General features: G+C 42.9%; 1 protein-coding gene across 1 annotated transcript in view; it reads right to left on the reverse strand.

Moving 5' to 3' along the window:
- LOC135919226 (FAST kinase domain-containing protein 1, mitochondrial-like) overlaps window positions 1-19,403 on the reverse strand; it is a 73,112-nt gene that overhangs the window by 8,110 nt on the left and 45,599 nt on the right. Inside the window, exons 7-8 of the mRNA XM_065452929.1 lie at window positions 7,064-7,177; window positions 4,806-4,923 (exon numbers count right to left, since the gene is read on the reverse strand). Of these exons, the coding sequence (XP_065309001.1) occupies window positions 4,806-4,923; window positions 7,064-7,177 (232 nt within the window). The remainder of the gene's footprint in view (window positions 1-4,805; window positions 4,924-7,063; window positions 7,178-19,403) is intronic.

Raw genomic sequence — 19,403 nt, forward strand, 5'->3', positions numbered from 1 at the left:
GAAAGAAGAGCTTTCAGCGCAGGAAAAAAGATTTAATGTGTTAGCATTCTTACGGCTCTTCATGCACTTTTGAGGGGGCTAGCTGTTTGCCTCTCTCTCTCTCTCTCTGTGCGTGTGTGTGTCTATACGAGTTTTCCCACCTACCTGGGTGACTGGTAGTCTATGGTTGAATGAGTGGCTTGTCAAGCTGCTGTTTGTGACAATTTCGTGCTACTAGCGAAATTTCGCCTGTAAAGCACACTTAGCCACTAAACGTCGAATTTTGAGGGAAAGCCAGTCTCTCAGTAGCAAGGGGCACGGGTTTGCGGCCATTGAGGAAGTACATTTCTATCCTTCTTTCTTTTCTTTTGTAGCGCCCCCCCCCCTCCCCAATTTTAAGCTTATTGCTTGACAGCAAGTGCGATGAGTGACGACTGGTACAGGGTCGGATGTCTCCGAGTTTACGGGCATTTGATGCGGTACAATAAGGCACAGGCTGGTGACGACAGCTAGTGGAAATCACTAAATTTTCCAAGTTGAAATGAGCTAAATACACAATGTTTCAGTATAACGGCTTACTAGTCTAGCTTTTTAACATCGTCCATGCAATTGCGATGTTCCAACATAACAAATTAACCCAACTTGCTAATAAATTCATGTGCACATCATTATTTGATATTCGATTCATATTCAAAAATTTTGATATTCGCATGGCCCTAACAGCAGCCAGACACTTTAGGAGACTATGCCAAGAATGCACTGGGTAGGCATCAATTTTCAATGAACCTCTCGTCACTAGGTGTGGGACAAGTGAAGTAACGATTCCCAGTGCTAACACCACACTGGTGCACCACACTTCTCATCTAGGAAGCCACATGTGGACTTCTCGGCAGCACTAGAGAGGGACCTGGTTGCTGCATGACGTGTTTCTCAGCGTTCACATGCAAGGGCGCATGCAGGCTTCATGAAGGTGCTATTAGATGGTGCCGTGTGTTCTTAGGGAAGCATAAAAGAGGAGTGCTGCTGCAGTATGCGCCTCATACACAACTCATTTTGATGGGTGCAATACATTGTGTTGGGATATTGATTCATTCTTAAATGCATTACCGTCAACAGTCATTGTGCGATTGTTTCTGATGAATTTTTGTGCAGTGACTTGTCTTGGTTATTGATATCCCGTCTTTCTTCTTTCACTCTTGTATGTGTCAGTGTTTCTGCATGTTCAAGTGTACTTTTAATAACAATTTTATTATTCACTTATTTTCAAGCACATTTGTTATTTTTTTCTTTTGCATAGAAGTGATACGGTGTAGCCAGATGCGTACTGCTTCCAATCTCTCCAGCTAGGCCCAATTTACGTCATGTATGTCATTGTGCAAAATGTGCCCGGCTCATATGAAGGAAATGACTGACACACAACACAAGTTGGGAGGAGTCAGCGAAGCTGAAGTTAGCAACCAATGATGCACTCAACAGTGAGGTGGGCTTCAATGACGGATGCGGAACTCCTAGTTCACTTTTCACTGATTTAAAAGGCCAGGGACGACGACAAAATCTGACGACCATTAAATTTGGAAACCTGCAATTGACTTAACAGTCTTTTCGTCAAGAACAACACAATAACAAGACACTGAAGGCCTGTAGGGCAAATATGCGCACAGTAGTTCCCGACACAGAGCCTCTCTCCTCACCAGCAGAGGGGCTGTCACACAGTGCACATTGCACGTGTAATGGGTTCGGCTCCCACCGGTGGCAAGTTGTTCTTGCGTTGATTTTGATTTCCATTTTTTCTTATTTCTACACTTCACTTAAAGAAACAGTTGCCTTGCCTCATGCTTTTGCTGGCTCCACCGTCTGTCGAATGCATGTGGTTTTCAATAACTAAAAAGGCACAGTTTTGCCCGAGCAGTGAAGAATTGATAGCAATAGTAGCAGATTATTATACACTTACACGAACTAATGTTCGTAGCTTTATGGGCTGAACAATTCGCAGTCAACATTCCCTTACTGAATAAGCAAGTGTGTTGTAGTGTCATGTTCCCAAAGACAAACACAAACAGATGTCACTCAATCACTGCGAGCACTCACTGTCACAACTCTGCTGTGATGAGGAGTGCCAGCAGCAAGGAGTACACATGCTCGTCCAAAAGCAAACATTTTGTTCTGCCACTCAACAGTTCCACGCCTCTAAAACTGGATCATGTGACCTACAGCACCAGGCATGTGAAACAATAGCACACCTGAACCCACCAATACTCTCAGCAGATTGGACTACACTGAGCATGTGACTAATGGGCATATGCCAGTGGGTACGTGGATGTTCTTGGCCAATCCCCCAGAATGGATGTGTGCCACTGGGCCCAAATAGACAAGCAAAACAATAGGCAAGAAGAAATTAAGGAAGTCGGCTGCAGAGAAGTAAAGCAGTCTGCAACAGAAGCAGCAGAGTACGGAGAAAGATGCGAGGTGAACAAAATGGGACCAGGACGTGCACTGAGCGAGAATTCCTGAGCTTACACACAAAAGTGAATAACTACTAAGCTGCAGAGAAGTGAAGAAGTCGGCATCAAAAGTAGCCGAGTGCGTGAAAAGAACTGAGGGGAACCAAATTAAATGGGACCAAAGTGTGCATTGAGCTAGAAGCTTTGAGCTATGTTGAAGTGGCAAACAAGAAGTGAGGACATTCGAGTGACTATCAATGAAAGCTTCGCTTATAACCGATTCCCACACATGTGTGGGATCTGCCAATTTCAAGGTAATGTCACCACACCACATGCTCCCGAGTCCTTCGTGTCAGGAAGTCGGGTTTCTACCCCCAATGTACCTTGTGTCACCTTTTGAGAAACAACCAATGACACAGGAATCGAGCAAGTTTGGAAAACATTTCCTTTGTGGGGGCAGGTCTATAGGGACTGTGCGACACCGAGAGGAGGTGGAGTGGCTTCCTCTCGCTGCCTTCACTAGCCACGCACTGTCCCCTGCAAACCCGTGACTGTTGTGTTCACAACCAATGGGTACACTGTGTTGACGTGCCACGGATCTTAAGAGGAAGCTTTAGCTTGGGTGCTCCTATCTAAACACATGGGAATTGAGAAATCGTTTTTCTCGGCTACCAATGCACCAAATTTGATCAGGTTTGTAACTTTTAAAAGGAAAAAACTGACTGACGATTATGATACTCTTAATGCGAAATTTGAGTGCAGCTCTATACATGTTTTCATTCCGCTATATATTGGCTGGTGCGGACAATCTGTCTCGTGTGGCACGTAGCAAACAGAGCAAAGTGTGGCGCAACCGCCTTCATATTCTGGAGATTGCAAGAGGCAGCGCATGGTTGACGCGTGAGCATGATTCACAGCAGCTGCCGCTGCAGGGAGACCTCCACTGATGCACTGCTTTGTTTCCATTTGTCTGACGTGCAGCACTACGCTTTTCTTCTCACGCTTTCGCCATACCCGCCTCTTTCGCTTTTCCCTCCTTGCGCTCTCTTCGCTATCATGTCTTTCATCTCCCACTGTGCTCCGCGCTTGCTTTCTTCCTCTGCTGTGCTAATCGCTCGGTTCCGAGCGACGCCGAGGGATGACACCGATGACACCGAAGGATGATGCCACAAGAATGGGTGCCTAAGAGCTGTGCTCTAAACTTAAAATCTGGTAACTTTAGAAAGGAAATTTTTTAAATTGTAAAATTTAGAAAAACTAAACTACCAAGTTTACAACTCTGCGACTGAGCAATGAATAATGGTTTAAAGGTTCTTTAATCTGGACTTAATAATATATCAATTTTGTAAACATGTGAATATTTCCTAATTGTTAATAGATGCGTTGAAAAAAACAAGTCCACTTGTAGAAACGTAGGCTCCCGCTTTTAGCTTGTTCTCACTTTGCTCATCGTCTTGAATTTCCACTTCCCGCCTTCCCCATGTTTTCCCTAATTTGTAAATAAGTCTTTTGCAAAGCCCTTGTAATCACTGCAACTAATCCACGTAAGCTGTAAATTATTATACCAAATTCGTCCGGTTTGGATGCTCTAACAGATGTAGTTTAAAGAACTGCAATATCTGTTTTCCATGCGGAGCTACTGATTTTGTATACTTCATGCTTTTGTTTTTTAAGCTAACCAATTTATGGAAATTTTTGTAAAATATTCAGCTCATCAATCAAAATTCAGCTTCTCACAAACAAGAATTGAAGTTTCTCTCTCTAATGCAAGAAATTTCAATAAGGTCAGTATAGGGGTTATCTCAGAAAAACATTTCTGCATATTACATGTATAATATTTTAATAGATGGCATCGGAATGGGGCCTGAGCTAAAGCTTCCTCTTAAGAACTGAAAATGATTGTAACGAACTAACAGCGAGCAACATAAACTGCCACAAGCGCCTCCCAGAAGAGAATAAAGATTCTAAATACGATGTGCTTAAGTGTACCATGCCTACTGTCTCAAAATTACCTTATGTGTTTTATTTAAAACAGGTGGTAGATGCTTCTGATCCGGTTGTCAGTCTTAGGTGCATCATTGCTGGCACAGACTCTGAACATTTCCTCAGGCTGCGCTTGCTTGTGGCAGCCGCAGCAATCGCAGGAACCGAGCCAACCAGAGTATCATGACGTCGTGACACATGCACCTGCTTGGTGCCGGAACCATGAACTGTTTCATAGAAGCAAGTAATACTTAAATAAGTTATTTACAGTGCTGTGACACTAGCCAGTATTTCTTCTATGGTTTACAAAGCTTAGGTGTTCATTTAATGCAAAGACATAAAAGACAAGTCGAAAATGTTATGCCAGTACATATGTAAAAAACTCTGTTTAGCCCTACGTACCTTTTGTGAGCTCTACGTGAGACTGCTGGAGCTTGGCTGTGCGGCACCTTGCGGTGTTTTCCGCTGCTGTTGTTGAGTGGGACAGGTGCCTTTGAAGCGTCCAACTCACAAAAGAGCGCTAGAAAAGACACATGATCAACTTGACAAGATCCACGACCTTATCCCAAACACTGCCCACCACTTATACATTCAAAGGGCCCGTTGGGTCTTGGACTAAAAATGTCTTAAAATCTCTATTTTGTGTTACAGTGATAATCATTGGTAGATAAATGTAACTTTATCAGCTTCCCTCAGGTGCAAGGTCTGCTCTTGTTTATCTCTGGTTCAATTTTGACCACCTGGGGTTATTAGAGTGCTTTAGTGAAGCATTGCCATCCTACTGTCACCATTACTGGCTGCCATGACTGAATTGTTGGTGACAGTAACAGTTGGTAAAAGTTCGTTTCAATGGTGTTCACAGCATGCACATATCGAAGGAAGGGACAGGCAGAGAGCGAAGGACCTCCTTCACCTCTGCTGGACCCATTTTTTCTTTGATATGTTTGCACTGTGAATGCCATAAATAATATTTTTAACATCTGTTAAAGATAATGTCAGGGGCCTCCTCCTGTAGGATACAGAGCATTGTCTTCCACAAGTTTTCGGACATGCCAGTTAGTTGAGTTCAGTTCGTGCCTCTCAGTCAATGCACCGGGCAGTCGTGGCATCCCTGCATTGCAGTGCGTTTCGTTCATTGTACGTAAATTGATGCAACAATCATTGTCTGAGATAGATATTCGAGAGGTTTCTAGCAAAATTTATTGTGTGGCAAATTCACGGGAACCCGTCCTCCAATTATATGCAAATGCATTGCGTCATTCGGCATGTGGATAACAATGACGGTCATGCACCTCGTTCATTGTGAACAATGCACCCGTTTAGGGTGCTAGGACATCAAAAAACATTTTCTTTTGCTTTTTCATTGACAAGTGTACTTTTCTTCTTCAACCACTTTTGGTAGTATATTACTACTAATTTATTGCCAATTTAGCCAAAGTAAAGTTTCGTCGCTGTTGGCACTTAATGTTGACTTACAATCTGTGCCACTGGTTGCGGTGTTGTCCATTGCTTCTTAAGTTATGTTTCCAAGCTTCATAGCTTCTTCTTAAGCTGCACTCCTTATCAAAAACCCTCGAATACTTGCTTCAATCGCGGCACACGCATTTACTTGTGTACGTGGCTTGTTATTGCCGCCTCTGGGCAGCAATGGCAAGGAAAGAGCATGGACATTGAGTTGTGGGTAAACTGAACCCTCTGCTTACACAACGTGACTCCAACGCACTTTAGCATGCACAGTTTTGCTGCATATGATACCTTTTTTTTTTAATGCACTGGCATGTTTGACAGGATGTTTGACATGTCGCACTCTGTCATGAATGGTGACGGAATTCTCTTTGCTTCCCTGTAATGGCTTCAGCAAATTTTTCACCTTTTGCCAGTGCTTAAAGTCAGCAATTCAGTTGTTTTCATGTAGAAAATGCGACATGATTGCCCATACATCAAATTATATTTTTTTACTTTAAAATTGTGAGGACTCGCCAGAAAATGCAAAAGGAGACTGCTTTACTATCTTTATTGGTTTTGGGTTATCGATTCATTGGTCAATATCACTTTCTTTCAAAGAAATCTACTGCACCTCACTATATTATGAAACACTGACACACTTATTAACAGTCCATTCCAATTCTTGACTGAAGGGCTATCAAAATGAGTGGCATAGTTCTGAAATATCTCTCTTTCTTCTATAGGGGTGGGGAGTCTTATGTGCTAAAACCATGATCTGTTGATTATGAAGCATTCCGTAATGGAAGGATTCAGATCAATTTTGAACACCAGGGGGGGTCATTAACGTGCGCCTAAATCCAAGTACACGAGGGTTTTTGCATTCCACCCCCATCATAATGTGGCAAGGATTGAACCCACGACCTCAAGAGTTCAGCAACAAAACGCCACAGCCACCAGACTACCGTGGAGGGTAATAAGTGTCTCTCGGGGCGTCTATAAGCTTTCCAGGAAACCAGACAATACAGGTCAAATTGCAGTGTGGTGGGTGTCACCGACCTGTGTGCATGGGTATGGGTATTGTTGACTTAACATCACCACTGACCACTCAGTGAGTGATGCGAAAGGCAGCATTTCGGTGAAAGACATCGGAAGGCAGAACAATTTGCCATGGAGTAAAAAATAAAAAGAGAAAAGATGAACAAGGAAGAACTCACGAAGGTGGTAGCTGTAAGGTGCAAACACGTGGGACTGCACAAACTGGCTTCCACCTAGGACATGTGCCAGGTTGTCTTGAACATCTCTTTGCAAGGTAGTGAATTGTCTTCGAGCTGCAATTGAAGCAACACAGACAGCATTGTTTCAAATGCAGCTCATTCTATCTTGATGGTGTAAACTCCATTACATGACATTTCCAACCTTCCCACCCCGCCTTCTTTCTTTTTTGTGGTCAATGAAGGCACAAGCACTCTAGATCCTAGACAATATACTCATGAGTGTCAGAATGCGGTAAATATTCTACCACAACACTTGTTTCTATGGGTGTTCTCCAATTCCGGCCAGCATTGCAGACAGCCTACATAGTAGACAGCCAAGAAGAGAGCTCTGAGCCAAAGTAATGAAATGCATCTGAAATCGCCTGTGATGTGATGCCATCATGAGGTGAAACGAAAATATTATCTCCGTATTTTAACTCTTTGCGTATGTGAACATATGAAAAATGTGTTGCGTTCACTAGGTGCGTAGGAAACATGACTACGTTTCCTTGTGCACCGAGGACCTTCCAGATCAGTTTTCAATTCTTCTGCTCAGCCACACTTTGTATGCGCAGCAAAGTAATCTGCATCATTTTTTTTACTTCAATGTTGTCTTCTTCGATGGCTTTGTCAGAATTGGAATGAGACTTAAGATGGCCCACTGTTTGCTTAGCCATCTACTATGCAGTCCATGGCGAATATTTGAACACAGCCTATGAACTAGTTTCGGCTTGTGCACTCAGGAGGTGGCTGCACCGCGATATCATGATATCCTGGCTTGCTCAATTCCTGCAAATGCTACAGCTGCTACATATAAATGTAGCCAAAATAAATGCATGCAGCATGTTTGTTAGCGATTTTATTTATGGGCAACATCATCGTAGCTAGCCTATTTGCCGCATGTCAGCAGATTTTACTGTGCCGCAAAGTCTCGGTAATCTTGATCACACCAGGTCCAGCATTTCAAAACCAATTTTACTACACGCAAGTGCAGCCAGAAGAAATGCATGAAGCACTCTTACAATTCATGTCTTTTATGAGGAACTTCATCGTAGCTAGCCTAATCGCTAAACAATGTTAGCAGACATTGTTGTGTCATGACGTTACAGTAACCTTGAATGCGCCAGGCCCAGCATTTAGAAACCAACTTGAGTATTAAATTAAAATATTCTCTGCAAGTTTCCCAACCACCATAGTTGCTAAGTGCCATCTTTTTATGTGCGCATGTAACTTCATTTTCAAAAGTACGGTCGGCTACCATTAATTTGACCCTTGCCGGAGCATAAGTTTTGGTCGAATGAACAAACAGTGGCAAAACAAATAGATCAAAATTTTTCTTTTCTTGCTTCGAGTAGCCTGTGATCTCTGACAGACAACTTCAATACAGCATTACAATAACCACAAATGTTGGCGCTGGTCAGTGGCTTACAGACCTGAACACTGTCATCAGTGCTGAGAAAAATCATCAAAAGAGACATCGCCCAGGCCACAGCACAAGTCCACATCATCACTGCAAGACATGTTGCAGCAGTCAATGTCATCCCATAGGGAACCAGTAGCACAATCTGCTGAATTTCCCATGTTTTCAAACATTTTGTATCTGCTGTGGGGGCAGTTGTGGGGGTTGAATTACCTAAAGCAACATGTTCTCTCTTTCGAACTAAACAAGTTCCCCTTTCATTGCAATGTACAGTTTTTTGCCAAGACATTCCTGTGTATTTGAATTGAGCGAAAAGTCAAGTTAATTGATATTGAATTAACAGGAGTACATTGCATGTCTGTACCCTTTTGACAAGTCTTATCCAGTTATAATTTCTTTAATGCAATTACGATTCCTTGCCTACCTCACCTGTTGTCAGTCCATGCGTCTGTCCATCTATCTACCGCATTTTCGAGATTCTAAGCACCCCCCACTACTGTTACGAAAAAAAGTTTGGACAAAAGTTTGCATGCGAATCTAAGCACCTATTTTTTTTCGAGAAAGAGCGTGTCGACAAGGCTGCCAAGCACGCTTGCTCACTCTGCCGTCGGGCTGGAGCCGTTGGAATCCTAATGTGGTGTGGTGTCGGCTGTGCGATCTCCGGCTTTTTGCGCGCGGCCACCTAGATGGGCACGTGCTACCCCAGGCGGCCATGTCTTGCATCGCGATCCGACGCTACATGACAGATGGCGGCACAAAACACCAAAAACTAAGCCATACGCTAAAAACGGTCGAAAGCGATCCCGATAACTCTATCAGCGTGTTGTGAAGTGGGCCTGGTATCGGCAGTGCTCGGCAAGTTTCGCGGGTGTGGTAGGTGCGCGTTGCTCTGTAAGCCCACACAAGCTCACAGTTCACTGTCTGCACCTAGGTATCTTTTTTTTTTAATGTTCAGCAAAATAAAATGTTATTTCTCGCACCCATCTTGTCGAGATATCTATCACCGTGAAAAGAAAGGGAAAGCAGGGGGGGGGGTCATTTTAGATCTTCTAATCTAAGCACCCCCCTCACTTTTGGCATTGCGATGTTATTCATCGTCTATCTAGCCTCTTAAGCCAACCCTAGTGGCCCATGCTGTCTACCACCTTGTTGGGCCACTAGGCCTGTGCTCGTGGTCGTGATGCCGTCGAGATCATTTAATTGTCTTCATTCCAGCTAAGCGATCGACTCCTGTCATGCCGCCCTCATCACACCTTTAACACCGGCACAGTTGGTTAAGTTGTATCATAGCTTGGGCTACTAGGAATGCGCCCATAGTCATGATTCCATTATAGTTGTTGTATCTTTCTCATACTAACTTTGTCATCTGACTCCCGTCATGTCATCATCATCACACCATTGTAGTTGTACAGCCGTCATGCATTCGCTGTCACACCGCCGTCGTGATGCCATCATGGTCGCTCCGGCTTCATCATCCAACTCCCATCATGCTGTCTTTGTCACGTTATCGCCATTGTAGAGGCTTTGTGATACAATCGTCGTCATCCCATTGACCTCATATTATTGTCGTGCCACTGCCGCCGTGTATTCGTCGTCATACTGTCATCATGATGCTGTCGCAGTTGTTCCATTGTCGTCATTTTTAATTGGTCATCGAACTCTCTTCACACAGTCGTTATCATGCCGCTGGCATAATACCGCCTTCGTCGTTCCATTGACGTCAATCCTTCTTCGTCATTCTATCGTAATTATGCTGTCAACATTTAATCACAATTATTCCGCCATTGTCCTGCCATCGTCGTCACTATGTGGTCGTCAGGCAGTCTCAATCTTTGTCATTTGGTGTAATTCTCAACTAGATATCAAGCTTTTCTTTTCATGGTTCTTTCCCCATTTCGTGGGTTTCTGAAGGACTAATTTGTTTACTACCTGCGCTCCCGACTTTTTTCCTCAAACGTGCTACCAAACTGAGGCTAAGGAGTTGCTAAACTGAAATCGGAATTAATTTATTGCTATTAATTAATTAATTAATTAATTAATAATTCCTTAGGTAATTGGGTGTTGCTAGCCTGTTTTCCAGGCATTCCTCAAAAAAAAATTTAAAAATTTGTACTAGAGATATAAAAATCCACCCACTTATAGAGCATTACAAGCACATTTCAAATATGTCATTAGTTTCTGTGCAGCCACTATAGTTATTGAGTTACGTCCTACACAATGGCGAAATAGAGCGATTTTGTGGGCACCTTTCTGCATAATAAATTTTCACAAAAGCTTTGAGCTGTAGCTTATTTAGCTCTTTGTAGACCACTGAGTGCCGATATTTATTCAAACAGCATCTACAAATACTGCACATATAAAAACATAATTAGGACATTTGAACAAATTTTTTGCACAATCCCATGAAAATAACATTGTATATTTGTAATTGTCTGATACTAACAAAATTTCGCATACATACTCTTGAAGGTATGTGCAATGCTGATACCTATTTGAAGGTGCAATATCTTTCAGCAGTAATTGCGAAAGCACAAGGTTATATTTCAAGGAATCAAGATTAAAAAATTTGTTGACATGCTCGAACCTTTTTGCATATAGTTCCAGCAATTGTACATGCTGTTTGGCTAGATACTGGCATTTTGTTATCTACAAAGAGCTAGACAAGCTACAGCATGAGGCTTTTTCTGAAAATTTAGTACATAAAGAAGTGTCCTCAAAGATATTTTGTCATTGTTGATCGCATAACTCAAAAACTTTAACAGCTACACAAAAAGTATGGACATATTTGAAGTAGGCATAGAAAACTCTAAACAGTAATTGGCTGAAGTTTGAAATCTCTAGCACAAGTAATAAAAAAAATTTGTTTCGAGGAGTGTCTCCCCTTAAGCAGTAAGTTTTGCAGAATGTGGTACAGTGCTTTTGAATAACAAAAGAATACAACTCACTAATACAGATCTAGATAGTGCAAACTGAAAAATTCGATTGACATATGTCATGCACGGCACTCAATTTGATAAAATGGTTTGACAATTCAGAAAAAGAAAGAGAAAAAAAATGTGTAAATCACTCGAACAGCATCGACAAGGCCCCATCACCAAGAAAAGCATAAAGCAATCGAGAAATCAAGACAACCCAGATGACGCATTGTTTGGCACACGTCAATAAAGATAAAAACACCTAATCGAGCTCTGGCAAATCAAGCTGTGGATTGTGATAGACACGTCAGACCCATGACACATAATACAGTAATACAATTTAACAATTCAGAAAAAAAATAGTAGGAGAAATCACACAAAGGAGCATATCCATAATCGAAAAAAAAAAAAGATGAACAAAAAGGCTACATGATGCGTCGCTCGATACATGGTGGTGAGGTCTTTCCAATGGCCATTTCAGTTGGTGATGTTGTCCAGTTCTACCGCCAGGGTCTGTTGCAGCTATGCCGCTAATGAGAAAAAAAATAAATGCCCAGTTCACCCCGGGATCGAACTGAGGCCTGCTACGGAAACATGCCCTATAGACGTTTCCTAGCGCGCAAAGGGACATGCGTGCCGCCTAGCGTCAATATATGCACAGCTTGCATTGCAGATACATATTATTACACCATGCAGCATACATGTAGCAGTTGGATAGGTCATGGTATAAGGTAGATGGAGAAAGTTTGAAGAACAAAAGGAAGATTAAGGAGATGTATACAAAAATGTTAGAATGAAAAAAAACATGTATAGCACCAATAATTAAATCAAGCAGGCTAGGTGACTGATCCACACCGCCCCATTTCAAAAAAGGATGCCAATAAATCATCACCATCATCATTAGCATTGTATCGTACCGTTGGTCATGCAATGCGAGATGCACGCTATATAGTGTCGATCAGGCACATAGCAGGATCCTTAGGTGTGTGTGGGGGGGTCTAAGGTTTCATTATTCTCTGTTAAGTTTCCCAGGCTGGGTGCATAATAACACAACTATTACCTTCAGCAGGCCCTTGGTCTGCCTGAAGTTGTGCACCATACTGTACTTGTCTGGGGCAGGCGTTCAAAGGATATGTGCCTTTGTTCATAGGCGATGTGCCAGGCATAAACGGGAGCAGGGTGCTGGCCGGAAGAATTACGGGGGCGGGGAGGAGGCATCAGGGGGTGTCAGGCGTCGATACATGCAAACTTTGCATTGCAGTTGCATTGTATTCCACGAAGTGACCCGACATGTAGCAGTTGTATGTAGCAATTGCATGCTGCCCGAAGCTGGACTAGTTAACTCAAGCAGGTTAAGCAAACATTTGTCACCACCCCGTTTCAAAAGTGATGTCAATTAATCATCATCATCATCATAGAATCTATGCCACGCCGCCCCACAGTCCATAATTTTAGGTGTATGTTACAGGCCCCCTCGCAATAGCGCCGACTTCGCTCGTAATCTAAACAATGCACTAAATGTGGTTTGCTCTCGTTATCCTAATGCCGACCTGCTTCTTTTTGGAGACTTTAACTTACCAGACATTGATTGGCACAATGCAGCACCCTCTCTGGTAAGCCAAACCGAATCGAGAGATTTTCTCGACGTTTGCCTCAACTTCAACCTGACACAACTCATATTAGAGCCAACGCGCGTCACCCAAGACACTGCAAACATATTAGATTTACTACTGGTCAACCGTCCAGACAGCTTGTCGTCCATCACCTATCTTAGAGAAATTAGTGACCACAAGGTCATCCATGCTTCTTTTCGCTTTGCCCCAGCTCTGCGGGAGAAGCGGGAGAAAACTATACACTTATACGACAAAGGAAATTATCATGCAATATGTGAACATTTACAGAATTTTCTACCTTCCTTCCAAGATACGTGTCATAACTGCAGCATTCATGAAACTTGGCTGATATTCAAACAAAAAATAAACATTTTAGCGAACCAGTTTATACCCAAAATCACCTTTCGAACACATGAACAAAAACCATGGTTTAACAATTAGTTAAAAAGACTAGAAAACAAAAAGAAGCGCATGTATCGTGCCGCAAAGTGCAGGATGAACACGTGTGCATGGGAAAAATACTACACTGCTGAACGCGCATACCTATCAGCGATTCGCAGGGCGAAAGATGCATTCTTTGGTGATGACCTTCGGAAACTTTTGATCAATAACACGAAAAAATTCTTGCAGGTGATAAACCCTCAAGAAAGGCACGGTGTAACACTTACCAATGAGGGTGGTGAAACGGTCGACGATGTAGAGTGCGCGAACCTTTTTAATGCAGCTTTTGTCTCGGTATTTACAGAAGAGCCTACCTCGTCCCCTTTTTCTTCGCGTACTAACGAAACAAGCGTTATGCCAACCATTACATTTTCCCCAGATGGTATCTCATCATTAATTGACAACGTTAAACTCACATCGTCAGCCGGCGTGGATAACATTAACTCGAAACTGTTAAAGAATACTAAACACGTCACCGCAGTGTTTCTTTGTATGCTATTCTCGCAGTCACTTTCAACTGGTGAAGTACCACATGACTGGAAGGTAGGGAAGGTTGTTCCCATCCACAAATCAGGTGACAGGAATTGCCCGCTTAATTATCGCCCCATTTCATTAACGAGTGTGCCCTGTAAGCTCATGGAACACGTCATGTACACAGAAATCATGAAATTTCTCGACTCGAACAAATACTTTCATTCTTCACAGCATGGGTTCCGCAAAGGCTTTTCCTGCGAAACACAACTGGCCATTTTCCTGCATGATATTCACACTAACTTAGATTCTAACCTCCAAACAGACGCGATATTTTTAGATTTTGCAAAAGCGTTTGACAAGGTACCGCACCAACGTCTGCTACTAAAACTTTCTCTTGCGAACCTTCACCCTGACATTTTGCGATGGATTGAAGCGTTCCTAACAAACAGATCTCAGTTCGTTACAGTTAACAACAGCGCATCTAACCACCTACCAGTGACTTCCGGTGTACCGCAAGGATCAGTTCTTGGACCCCTACTCTTTTTAATATACATTAATGACCTACCCCTGCACGTGTCTTGCAACGTTCGTTTGTTCGCAGACGACTGCGTCATTTATCGAACAATTACTAGCACATCTAATCAAGACTTACTTCAGGAGGACATTAACTGTTTACAGCAATGGTGCGACCGGTGGTTGATGGAACTTAATCCTAAGAAATGCAACTTGATGGTATTTTCTCGTCGGCGCGACCCATTTCCTTACCTATACACAATTAATAACATTCCCGTGTGTGCTGCACAGTCTTACAAGTACCTAGGTGTTACTATATCTAACGACTTATCCTGGCGAACACACGTCAGTAACATCATTTCATCTGCTAACAAATCGCTGGGTTTTCTCAAGCGTCATCTAAAACGCGCCCCCAAACCTGTTAAACTACTGGCCTACTAGTCAATAGTCCGACCGAAATTGGAATATGCATCCGCCATATGGAATCCGCACCAAACATATCTCATTGACGCACTCGAAGCCGTTCAAAACCGTGCCACAAGGTTCATCCATTCTAATTATTCATATGACGTGAGCATATCTTACTTAAAGAAAGAATTGAATTTACTTCCCCTTTGTACGCGCCGGCGCACTGGAACCCTTTCACTTTTCCATAAGTTTTATCACAGCTCGCTTAATCAACCACCATATATCCTTCCGGCAGCCCGAACATCTCATCGCACATGCCACACTTTTCAAGTGGGCCGCCCTCGCATGCGCACTGTTACCTTTTCCGCCTCATTCTTTTGCCAGGCGTATACAGATTGGAACAATCTGCCCCACCAAATCTCCACCATCATTTGCCCTTCTACGTTCGTGGAGAGTGTCACTGCGCACTTTTCACAATAGAAATGGCTTGTGTTAATAGACTTATATGCTCGTGCAACTTTAGTTTTTATTACTTAGTTCTATGTATTTGCGCTGACGTATGTAACCCTTTAGCACATGCAGTTTTTTGTTGTTGTTTGCGTGTTCACTTATGTATTATGCAAATTATGTACTAATGTATTCCCACCCCTTATGTAATACCCCTATCCAGGGGTCTTTAAGGTAATAAAATGAAATGAAATGAAATTGTGCCATAGGTCAAGGGATCTGACATGTGTGCTACATGTCACAAGCAACCTACGAACCACTGCTGAAGAAGCGAATCATAGAGCTAGACGAGCGGCTGCAACCAGGCAACATTGGGCTCAGCAGACTACTGGGCAGAGAGCAGCACAAATCGCAGCTCGCCATCAACACCGAGCGGACAGTTCAGATCGTTCTCATGAAAATGATGCAAAGAGACTTCGCCATGAAGACCTTCTAGTGCATACTGCCAAATATGAAACTCCTATGGAGCCGCTCCTCCAGCTTACGCTGTGACTGTGCTGTGAGTACCGTGCAGGCCTGTGACTGTTTTCAATTCATGTTATCAAGTGCAGCTGTGAAAGCAGAAAAAGAAGAACATTCAACTACATCTCTGTGTCATGAGCCAATAAAGGAAGAAAGAAAGAAGAAAAAGCAGAAGAAGAAAACAAGAAGACAGGAGGAGTCGGTGGCAGAAATAAAGAAAGAAGAAGATAGAAAATAAGAGTGCACAAATAAAAAGAATACAATATGAAAGCAGAAGAAGAAACACAAAAGTGCACGCGCAGCTACGTGGCCAATGTGAGAAGGGACACGTAGCCGAAGAGAGTGGCCCAGCTATGCTATGGGACGAAGGCGACGAGAAGGGGCTGGAGGCCGAACAGGACGGGTGGATCGCGGAGACGGTGGCAACCCAGTGGAAGCAGTTCTTCAGCTGCCGCGGCCACAACCCGCAGGCTGAGGGGACCTCCCACCGGAAGCCGCACCTACAGGCTGACGGCGCCGCTTCCCGGATTCCCTGTGCCTACGATCCTCAGCTTGCGGAGTTGACCGGGCGATCCAAGCACCTAGGTCACTCCACCCTCCTGAGCCCCGGACCAGGCCAACCGTGGACCGAACGTTGGACACAGCGACGCCGAGTCTACGACGCATCGGCAGGCCTAACGACGTGTCGTCGGAAGCAGCGACAACGAGGTGATGCGAGGACTTAAGACAATATGTTCAATTAACTAGCTTTGTATATAGTTTGTGGTATGTTAGTGTTTTGCCATTGGGTTGGCAACGCATGCTTTCTAGATATATGTATTTTTCTTATGTTTATGGCCCATAAGGGCTTTTCCTAACTCAAACGTTCCTTGCGTCGTGTTTACCACCCTGAGACCGTGACACTCTGGGTAAGTTTAATTTATGAATGGTTTGAGGGAGAAAAAAGTTCTTAAAAGTGTTAGTTCTGCAAGAAAAATGACTGACTTTTCGGAATTAAAAGAACGAGTGCGGCACGTTGCAAGAGGTTTGAAATATATGTACCACATTTGTTAATTCCAAGCAAATCAGATGAAAGGCTTTGAGCCTTTCGCAATGGCATCTTATTTGTAGAGGCCCTTTATTTACAGAACTTAAAAGAGCAGTTGGTGACATTTTCCAACTGTATGACTTAAAAGTAAACCTAGCTGTCTCACGTGGAACATTTGCGAGTTGGCTCATGTTTGTACATGTGGATGGATCCCAGACTACTGCCACATATTCGACTATAGGCCTTACATAACTTTTGTATGCGAGTAGTTTTACTACCCTTGAAGCTTCGTTCCCCACAAGTAACCCAATTGCCTCGTGGCTTTCTTCTGAGTATAGGCGATGTGACTGTTTCATTGAAGAGATAAGATGTAATACCAACCCCTAAGTATCGATAACCAAAAACTACTAACCAATTTCTGCAATCACTAAAATTGTTGCTAAGTGCATCGTGCGCTTTTCTGAAGTGCAGGCAGATCATCATACTGAAATATGGGTGAGCGCCTACAGCAGTATTCCTCAAACGTTTCTAGTACACAACTTCTTTTAGTAGTACAAAGCCTACCATGACCCTCCCATCTTTAAAAGCCTTCTGAATATTTACTTTTTTCAAAAATGCACATACATTCATATTTTGATTTTTAAAAGCCATTAACCAAAGGAGAGAGAGCCATCAAAAATACTTGTTAATGTTTTTTAACAAGGGTTGATTTAAAGATCATGGATTTTAATGAGAAGAACGTGTTTGGTTTCTTGATGCAAACATATCTGCTGAAGCCCAATTATACAGTTTTGGCGAGACAAAACTGGCTGCTGTTGGGAGACCATGTCCACTGAAGTTTTCTGTGTGGCGACCGTTTAGACTGCCATTTGTCATGCTGTTTCGCAGTTCATCTTGTGGATAACACTTATATTATACTCTACATGATAAGCATTATTTCACAAGTTATGTCAACACGTTAGTTTTTTCCATGAATAACCCGCCACCGTGTATAACCTGCAATTACAACATCTCAGGAAAAAATAAAGAAGTCCCCGCATACAAGTCATGGATGCACGAGTCATCCACGTCGTACCTTCACTCAGCGGCCCTCCCCGTCCCTCATCGGTGATGCTGATCAATCTGGATTCGCACAACACACGTGATACACGAATCAGAAACGTGACACAGGACGTGAATTGGATCACTTTGCAGCAAGCATTCACACGGCGGAGGATGACAGGGCAGACAGAGCAGCCCTTGCATGGGCTGCGGCGATAAAACAAATGTGACTGAGTTGAAAATACCAACAGTTATTTGGCCCTCCACTGTATCGCAACGCACTGCGGGAACGGGTGATATATGATCACGTGATACGCAATCCGCAAACTCAAATCGTGACTTGCTCGGTTGTGCGAATACAGCATCTTCAGCTTCCGCTGCATTGGCCATAATACTGGCCGTAAGTACATACGACTACGGCTACTATCCAGTTGATACGATTTTTCTAGAGCTCTGAGGTATTTTGAAAATCTTGGTCCCAGTTAGCTGGGTCATCCTGTGTATATATATATATATATACCAGAAAAAAGCAGTTCTGGGTCCGGGTAAATATTCATAGTGAAGTAGACGCGCGTATGAAGCGGTTTATTGACGTTTCGGCTGGGGTCCGGCCTTCATCAGAATCTATATATATATATATATATATATATATATATATATATATATATATATATATATATATATATATATATATATATATATATATATATATATATATATATATATATATATATATATATATATATATATATATATATATATATATATATATATATATTGTCTCGGTGCACAGGCCCATATCAAGTGCTGCGTGCCATGACTCCAGTTACGTATGAAATCGCCCCAATAGGTACCAGTGCCTCATCTATTCTGAATTTCACTGACGCTATGCATGTTGCATGCCTCAAACCATATTACTCTCCTGTTATCACCGATATTTAGACGCATCGGGACGGTGCTTCTGCCGCCGGGGATAATGATACATGTATACATATTGCGTGTTTCTTGTGGACGAAGACAACGAATGCTCTCTGGCTCTCGAGCTGTCGGCTGAACTGAAAAACGCTGCAGTTATCCTTTGTAAATATACTCTGTAAATTGTCTCCAGTTCGTAATCCTTCGTTTGCGTAACAATATGTGTGTGTGTGTGCGTGTGTGACATGAGCAGGAGGTTGCAGATGGAGACAAACGTGGTCGACCAAACACTGCCTTTACTCTTCGTCTACCTCTCCCTTCAGATAGTGTCCTTCTGTCCTCCGCGACACATTCCCCTTCCCCCCAAAAGAGCGTGTGCAGCAAGCAACACAAGAGGGAGCAGTGAGAGACTACAAATTAACCAAACATCCAAAGGTGCAGTTGGTCCAATGTCCCGATTTAACTCTGTATACTAATTAAAGTTCAGAATAAGCTATCGCAGTCCTGTGACGACCAGCACAACTCTGAAGGATGGGCCCGACTGTTGCGATCTGGACAACATCTA

Source organism: Dermacentor albipictus, chromosome 4 (genome assembly GCF_038994185.2).
Source record: "Dermacentor albipictus isolate Rhodes 1998 colony chromosome 4, USDA_Dalb.pri_finalv2, whole genome shotgun sequence".
Classification (NCBI taxonomy): Eukaryota; Metazoa; Arthropoda; class Arachnida; order Ixodida; family Ixodidae; genus Dermacentor; species Dermacentor albipictus.